This window comes from Mercurialis annua, linkage group LG1-X (genome assembly GCF_937616625.2).
Source record: "Mercurialis annua linkage group LG1-X, ddMerAnnu1.2, whole genome shotgun sequence".
NCBI classification, from domain to species: Eukaryota; Viridiplantae; Streptophyta; class Magnoliopsida; order Malpighiales; family Euphorbiaceae; genus Mercurialis; species Mercurialis annua.
The window spans coordinates 51,266,153-51,274,563 of record NC_065570.1 but is presented as its reverse complement, the minus strand read 5'-3'; the positions used below and the strand labels follow the sequence as shown (position 1 = coordinate 51,274,563).

The 8,411-nt window shown below is 34.8% G+C and overlaps 1 protein-coding gene across 2 annotated transcripts; it reads right to left on the bottom strand.

Moving 5' to 3' along the window:
- Positions 1-855: 855 nt before the first annotated feature.
- On the bottom strand, positions 856-7,965 carry LOC126664830 (auxin response factor 4). Of its 2 annotated transcripts, XM_050357400.2 has the most exons (12): positions 7,111-7,963; positions 6,953-7,009; positions 6,562-6,747; positions 6,374-6,458; positions 6,200-6,290; positions 5,727-5,891; positions 3,982-4,101; positions 3,814-3,889; positions 3,203-3,365; positions 2,080-2,825; positions 1,808-1,998; positions 856-1,267 (listed from the first exon to the last, which is right to left on the bottom strand). In XM_050357400.2, exons 1-12 carry the CDS (start codon positions 7,432-7,434, stop codon positions 1,090-1,092), a joined length of 2,382 nt encoding a protein of 793 aa, XP_050213357.1. In that variant the 5' UTR covers positions 7,435-7,963; the 3' UTR covers positions 856-1,089. The 2 variants fall into 2 exon arrangements, with proteins under 2 accessions (XP_050213357.1, XP_050213358.1); XM_050357401.2 differs by lacking the exon at positions 856-1,267 and having other exon boundaries at positions 1,814-1,998; positions 2,100-2,825; positions 7,111-7,965.
- Between the last annotated feature and the right edge of the window lie 446 nt (positions 7,966-8,411).

Sequence of the window (8,411 nt, the reverse complement as noted above, 5' to 3'; positions counted from 1 at the left end):
CTCTCAATTTGATTTCAATTTGCCTATGTGGAGTCTATGTGATGCCTATGTGGCATGCCAAATATTGAAAGGTCAGGACTTTTGTGAAATCAAATAATCCATTTTTGGCCAAAATCGACAAAATTGAAAGGTCAGGACTTTTGTGAAACCAAATAATCAATTTTTGGCCAAAATCGACAAAATTGAAAGGTCGGGACTTTTGTGAAACTTTTGTGAAAGGTTTGGCCTTTTTACAACATTTGGCCTAATTAAAAGATTCCCTATCGCAAATGCTCATTGGCTTGATGTAAAAATGACGTGGCGCAACGGTTTCATGGGATAAACACTCATCTTTTGAACTGTAAAACCAAAGAAATTCTCGTCCTTGTGTAGTTTGTGATTAGATGTGAGCATGATTGGATTTTTGTAATAGAATTTAAAATCAATTTTTTTTAAAAAATAAAGTAAAAATTGAATCACATTACATGTATATATAAACTTTCAGTTATGATCATCAAAATTTATTATTAATTTGGTTCAATTTGATTTGATTTATTTTATTTAATATAAATTTGGTTCAACTTTTTGATCGGTTTAATTAACCAACTGTAAAAACAAAACCAAAATCAAAGAATACATTTTATGCATAAAACCATTTTAAATGAACCAAAATTAATTTGATCGATTTTAATTAATGATCTAGTTCGTTTTTTGGCAGCCTTAATTGTGATACTATCATGGTATACATGTCTACTAATTTTCATAAGAAACATGAAAATGTCTAGTAATTTTCATAAAAAGAAAAATAAAAATAAAAAATTTGAGAAGATGGTGATAACATAATGGCGTAATAGCAACTTTCTTTTGCTGATAAAGTGGAGAAGTTGAAGATAATATTACGAATTTATGATACACACAATTAAGACTTCAAACTAAAGTAATCACAATTCAGTAGCCTACTCTTCTACTGATAAGCACAATCATCATCATACTTAACAACTCTAATCATACATAATTAGTTTCAGGTTTTGCAAGATTACTTGCTAAACACGGCACACATATTACAAAGATCCAAATACAAATTTCAATCCCTTGCTGCTGCTACTGCTACTACTGTGGAGAAGAATCTGGCTGCCCTACTGATGAAGACTTTGATGCTTCCATTACAGCATGTGCTTGATCTAAGCAGCTTTGAGTATCGTCACCGATTCCCCCAACCCCAACCGTCATCTTTTCCACTTCTTCTTGGGTATATATATGGATTTTCGATACCACATTACAGAACTCACTGTCATCCGAAAAACTCGTCAGAATCATTTAGCAAAAAATCAGGATTCAACATGCACGCAATCGATCCTGAAGAAAGATGCCACTGACATTTTCTTTTAATATGAAATAAACAATTACACTCCCCATTTCTTTTCCAAAACTGAACGGAATTTATAACGATTTAAAATATTTCAAAATGAATCCAAGTGAACTAAACCAGTCTGGTTGGATTTGTCAGTCCAGTTTATACAAAAAGTAAACTGAAATTATTTTACTTTAAAAACTACAGAACAGAAATCCATTTTCTTTTACAATACCAGATGGAAATCAAATCCTAGTAAGTCTGGTTCCATCAATTACGAACCAAACTAGTCTGTTTATTGGTTTTCCTGATTCAATTTTTACAAAAAGTGAACTGAAATATTTTTACTTCCACAATTGAACCAAAAATCAAAATTTTAGAATTTAAAACCAAACCAAACCAACTTTGTCAGTTTGGTTGGTTTTTGCACACCCCTAAAGCAGGTAGAAGAAGGCTGGTTTAAAGCAAGACACTTACTGCCACGGGTCATCCCCAACAACCATTACATCATTCTCACTGTCGGTATACAAAATGCGCCATCCTTTGTTAGGATCTCGCAGAAGACCTTCCATGCTAAATAATCTTTCGAGTTCACTCAGCAGATCAGTGTAGCCATTCAATCTTGATAGATCAATAGCCCTTCCAACCAAGCTGCCTTGCTTGTGAACCTTCAATACAATTATGCAAAAAGTAAGAAACAAAGTCAAAATAGTATGTTCATATCTAGCTTTGCTTCTAATGTAGCTTACCTTTGTACAACTCCGCTTACCCGAGTTTTGGGAGTTCAGATTTGTGGATTCTGTAGTCAAAGAGAATCCAAAGAGCTTACAGCCGCCCCCAGTTCCACTCAAAGAGTTGTCCTTTTGGTTTCTTAGATTTGCACCTAAAGGTGGTGAAGTAGGCACAGTATCCTGCATTTTCGGATCATTCAGCTGATTTGTCTTTCCAACTTCATCTCTAATAAGACCGGTCTGAATAGACGATGCACCAAATTGGGAACTTTCTCTTGGGAAATTAGTTGCATAAGAGAGCATTCTAGCTTCTTGGCTGGATTTGTATAAATCACCATAAGGAAAAAACATATTCTGAAGATTCTCTGCACCGAGTGAGTAGAAGCCGGGTCTGGGTGCTTGATACATGTTGAAAGAACCACATCCGATATTAGGTTTTCCCCACGCAACCAGGTCGAAATCACCTTTCCCTGTCAGTGATTTCAGTGGACATATTTCTTGACCTTGCAAGACCTTCGGAAATCTATCAGTTTCCGGAAAGCCTGTGTAAGTAGCAGGACGAGCCCTTGTTATCTCGCCAATGTTAGCCTTTTCTATTCCAGTTGACACGAGATTTTGATGCATTGGGTTTTGCATCTCAAAATCCGGTCGGTGGTTCAATGCGTCGCATCCATACAAGGGTGACACAAAACCTACATTTTCTTGACCTTGCAAGACCTTAGAGGATCTTACTGACTCCTCAAAGTCTAAAAACCCGCCCCCTCCTGTAACATGAAAATGATGAAATGCTTTTAGAGAAGGCTTAATTGTTTTAAAAATCACGAACTTTAGCATCATTGGCAAATTTAACTCTAACTTTTAGTATTTGCAATATCAGACAACTTTCGAATTTTTTCAATTCGAAACATTGAGCAATTTTCCATTAAAAAATTGCTGATGTAGATGCCGGAACAATGTAAATTCTAGTGTCCACATCGGCACTTTTTTAACAGAAAATTTTTAAATTACAAAAAATTACAGTACATGTTCTAAATTGCCCAAATTGAAAGCTCTTAATAAAATTGCAAAACAAGCTAAAATTCGTGATATAGAGAAAGTGTTTTCAAATTCATAGAAATAGTTCTCGATGAAAGATGTGTACCGGTTATGGGGATATCGGGTGGTGTTGTTTGCAGACCTGTCCTTAATTTCTTCAGCCTTGGCGAAGACTGAATGCTCAAGGGCGGTAGTGAAGCAGAAGGATCAATCTCCCACGACGAAACTCGTTCTTGATGATTGCTCATGATATCTTCATCCCACCTCACCTGTTAAATTAGATAACAAAGGTGCCTATGTTAAATAGATTGCAGAAATATCACGCGAGAGCTGAACGTTTGCGCAAATAGAATGTCAATATAGAGTAGAGAAATATGCTCAGAAATTATAGCATTTTCTATACCTACATCAAATGCGCCATTTAGTGAGAAAAGAAAATTAGTACCACATTATTCACAGCATTCAAACAAAATATTGTAGAAATTAGTGATCAATCTCAGGAAATTTTATCAGCTAGTTAACTCCAAGAAAAGAATGCTATGTTCAGTGTTCTGCAAAAGAATTCATGTCACTTGATAAAGAAACATCAACACGAAGCAGAGATGTCTTGCTTTATAATTTGCAAGAAACTGATGGGCTTCAAGGTATAGTAAAAAAATAAAATGAAAACAAACCCGTTGAAGTAGAGTAGCAAAAAAGCAGGATCGAGAAGTGTACCATTAAGCACCTCCATTTGGAATTAGGCCACCTATAAGGATCCAAGTCACTTATTCCAGTAACAACACCACTGCACCTGCCACGGGGTACAGACACCATCATTTTCTCAGAATATAATCAATGCAGGAACATGAATTAGTTTTGTGTTGCTTCTAATTTATTCAATACCTTCTTTCTGGAGAATCTTCCATTTCAAATCTCATCTTGAATCTTGTTCCAGTGCAAACTGGATTCATAATGCTCTTCATGTACTTCTTCCAGGGCACAACAAAGTCTGCATGACTGGCCCTGCATTTCAATGATTTTAGACAACTACGAGTTCCTTTAAAATCCAGAAACCCCTAAACAAGCCATTAGATTTATTACAATCTATGTCCCTGCAAGATTCATGTGCACTACAACCAAAATAGATAAACCTGTGTAATAACTTCAAAAAGAGAGAGAGAGCTGCACAAAAACTATCATTTGAACCTCTTCAGCTATGTTGCACATAAACAGAAATGATGAAATGGGAAATGTTGAAATGGAAAAACGAAAAAATATTTCTTTTTCATAAGCGGTTATAGGTATAAAGTTTTGGAGTCTCACGAGCATTTCCAAAAACGGAATCAAAGGCTGAAACGTGGCATTCAACAAGTTTATAAATCCAAAGTTTTGAGTCTGAAATAAGCTGTCAATCCTACCAACAATTCTCAAACCTAGAATTATTACATAAAAGAGTTAAGTTAACCCTTTGAAATGATAATGTCTAGATTAATTAGTGTTCTTCTGATAATATTATCTTGATATTAGCAACATTGGCCCCAGAGAGAGCATGCTTAAATAAGCTACCTCCTATTCTCTCCAGCACCTATGCTTTTTTTCATAATTACTCTATTATTTACCCCCAGACTACAGCAGTTAGCCAGAATTTTATTCATGCTTAATAGAAGGTTAATTCAAATCAATGAATTGTCATCTTTAGTCTGATACCTGATCCAGCAGCTAAAGTGCTCCTAGAATAGCACAAACTTCTTAAATGGAAGACTTCTTACAACACTAGATAAGCAATTTGGAGAGAGAGAATTTCTGGTTGCAATATTGTAGAGTCTACAGCTTAAATCAACGGATTCTAATACTTTGATATAACAGCTAGGCTCATTTATGTCATTTTATTTAATTCTCTCTGTATAAGCGCTTCCTTGACTACATGTTCTGCTTAAAAAGTAAAAATTTACAATTGGAGTGAAATAATGACTAGGCCCACTTAAAATGATTTTATTTTAAGAACTTAATAGCTAAACACCATCTCAACCATATGTTAAACTTTTCATAATGCATCCCGTTTGTTTTTCATATTTTTTCATCTCTTCACATGCAACATCTTAGATGGTTATAAACTCCTAAAAGGGATGAAATGAGTTCCAAAAATGCCGAGCCACTTATAGTTCACTAAATATGAATAACTTTCCGACGAGAAACAGATGTGTAAAACTATGGCCTGATTAGTTGGAAAGTTTATTTGGGGTAAGCACACACAGGGATAGCCAACGAACTCAGTAAAGGGACTATAAAAAGAAAATGTTATTTAGTCAGGCCCCTATCAATTAATATCATAACAAATTAGTGCAAAGACAGTCTAAGCCAAAACATGTTTAAAAATGACGACATCTCAAGATCCCTGAATTATAAGAAAGGGGAGAAATCGCCGAACTGAAAATTTGACTTATATTAGACAGCAATTTAGTTCAGACTTGACCAACATTCAACAGTGACAACCACATATTCTACGTTAAACACTACCACCTTCTAATGCTAAAATACTAATTAGCTTAGTTGTGAAATGCCACAAACAACTTATGTTGATCGATTTAGCAAAATGATAAGACTAAGACGAATTGTAATATCATATCCAATAAGTGATAGAGTTATACCTTGGACTGTACAAAACATTAAACATGCTTTTGGTGGATATTGCAATAGCTACCGGAGAAAGAACACTGGGATATGAATTTTGCTTCCCAATAACGGAATCAGGAAGACCATTTCTTGGTCGAACAGCTCTTCTAATCCCTAATCTCAGCTCTCCATCGTCACCCCTACAAAGACCATAAGGAAACATGATACACAATTTTAACCTATCAAATTTTTGTTCATTCTTTTGAATAATTTTCTGGCATAATACCAGAAATATCTCTCTGAAATTTCAGTTCCACCACAACAAAAATCACTCTGCCGTCTTTCAATAGTATTTTTTTTCTTCTCCCAAGGCTTAAAGTGTTTTCACGAAAATTCCGGTGAATAATTTGTTTTTCCTAAAATTGATTCTATCCTCATTTTTCCAATTGCAGAACTCTTAAGACAAATTTTTCTCTTAGTTTTGTGAATCATTTTTCTGTAAGCATACCTCAGAAACAGCACCGCATCCCCTGACACGAGATTCTTTTGACTCACAAAAATGCTCCACCCAGTAGTAAGCAGATGCCTTCTTGGTTGACCTAAAAAAAGCAATAGATATGAACTAACACCATTTTTATTTCCTCCAACTGAATCCAATTCTCCATTCAGTTAAGATTTATACCTCTATAAATATGCCGAAATCTCCACTCTACTCCATGCAGGTCTTTGGCCACAAGCTCCTGAGAGGGTCTCTGCTGTTTGTAATCCTACAAACAAAGAAATTTCACCAACTTCACAACAAACCCTAACCAAATTTACCAAATTAGTCTATCAACTCGAACAAATAAATTAAAGGCGTGAAATTTATACGAGAGGAGGGAAACAGTCTTCAGCAGCTCGACGAGGAACAGAGAACCCTCCATGGGTACTAGTATCAGAAGCTGTGAGTGTTTTGCAAAACATATGAGGAGTTGATTTTGCTGGCAATCCACCTTCACTCTCCTCATCTACCCCTAATTTTTGAAGCTCTTTTCCCTCTAAACATTGTCCTGCCAACTACAAAATTCCAACAACAACAAAAATTGACACCATCAACTTCAAAACTCAAACTTTGAGCTAAATTAGAGTAAGATTTAACATTTCAAAAGTAACAAAAGAACTGATAGTAAAAAAAAACTAAGAATCAAGAGTACAAAAAGTCTCTTTCCAAGACAAAAGATAGCAAATTTCCATATTATACTACATGAATTGAAAAGAGTACCTCTGGTTGAGGAAGCAAAGCAAGCTGAGTGTAGACCTCATCATTCTCCTTATTAGCCTATTTTAAAAGAGTAAAGTTAAGAAAGCTAAAAGAAGCAACAATCTAAAAGAAAACACACAAAAAAGGAAAATTTATAAATAATCTTGACTACTACTTACAAGGAGTTGTACATTCACAACTTTGCAAAAGAGCTGTGGTTGGAGATCAAAAGTAGGCATTTCCATAGGAGAAGAGGGGGAAGAAGATGCAATTTGCTCCAGGTGTCCTTGTGGGAAGTAAACAACCACATTTCCTTTTTTGGGAAGTGAAGTAAGAGGCCCAGCACAAGCATGCCAAAGCTCCAAGTAAATTGAAGAGGAAACATGAGATGAAGATGAATTTGAAGAGCACGATGAGGAGCTAGAATCCCCATTTTTAGCACAAAATGCATTGTTATTAATCTTCTCCAACTCAGTCACTGCATGGTTCAGATCAATTTCCATGAACACCCAACAAAATGTTGCTTATTTTTAGCAGTACAGCCTCAAAAAACACAAGTACACCAACATAACCACTAAAAAAATCAAGAAACAAAACAAGAAAAAGTAATACTATTTGTAGTAATAGTAGTGGAAAAGAAAAGGGTATGAATAAAGGTAAGAGAAAACCATTAAAAACTTGGAAATGAGGTCAAATCATGGCTCTTTTGAAGCTTAAAACAAAGAGAGTGGTGCAAGAAGATGAATAGAAAAGAACAAGACAAAAGATAAAGAAAAGGGTATCAAATAATAACAAGAAACTCAAAGTATGATTCTTCCCCCATTAGCAGGTACTGAGAAGAGGGAGCAGAAATAGGTGACATTAGACAATTGCACACAAAAACCAAAACGCAGTGGAATTTATATAAACACAGCACAAAAATATAAAATAAATGTGGTGCTGTGGCTTTTGGAGTTGGACTGTTAAGAAGAGATAGAGAGAGAGTGTGTGTGTTGGGTGGAGGGGACAAAGCTAAGACACTACATAACCCACAACTCTCTCTTCACTCTCTTCTTTGCTTTTTTTTTTCCTTGTTATTACTGTTCAAGATAATTAAGACCATGATACCGTTTTAAATGTAAAACGACACTGTTTTAAATGTAAAATAATATCATTTGGATATAGAACGATACTATTTTTCAAAAAATAACGCAAATATGATCTTAATTGCAAAAAAATTAAAAGTTCATGTTAAATATGTAAAAAAAAATATATGACCACAATCACGCGAAAGTTGATGATTTTTGATGCATTTCAGCCTTAAAAATATAAAAGTGAAAAGATCTAATTACTTAAAAAAGATCTATCTTGTAATTTTTTTATGTTTATATCCTGACTTAAAAAAAAAGTTCAATTGTAGCATATTTTGAATTTTCATGTTTCACCTCAACCCCGAAATACGAAATTGGTCTCTTTTCATATGAAAAAAGTTAAAATAGTC

Excerpts from the sequence above, each read along its gene's own strand:
- LOC126664830 (XM_050357400.2), bottom strand. The coding sequence starts at position 7,434 with ATGGAAATTGATCTGAACCATGCAGTGACTGAGTTGGAGAAGATTAAT. Across the intron at positions 3,890-3,981 it reads GAAGATTCTCCAGAAAGAAG|GTGCAGTGGTGTTGTTACTG; the intron begins GTATTGAATAAA and ends ACCCCGTGGCAG. Across the intron at positions 3,366-3,813 it reads CCAAATGGAGGTGCTTAATG|GTGAGGTGGGATGAAGATAT; the intron begins GTACACTTCTCG and ends CTAATTTAACAG.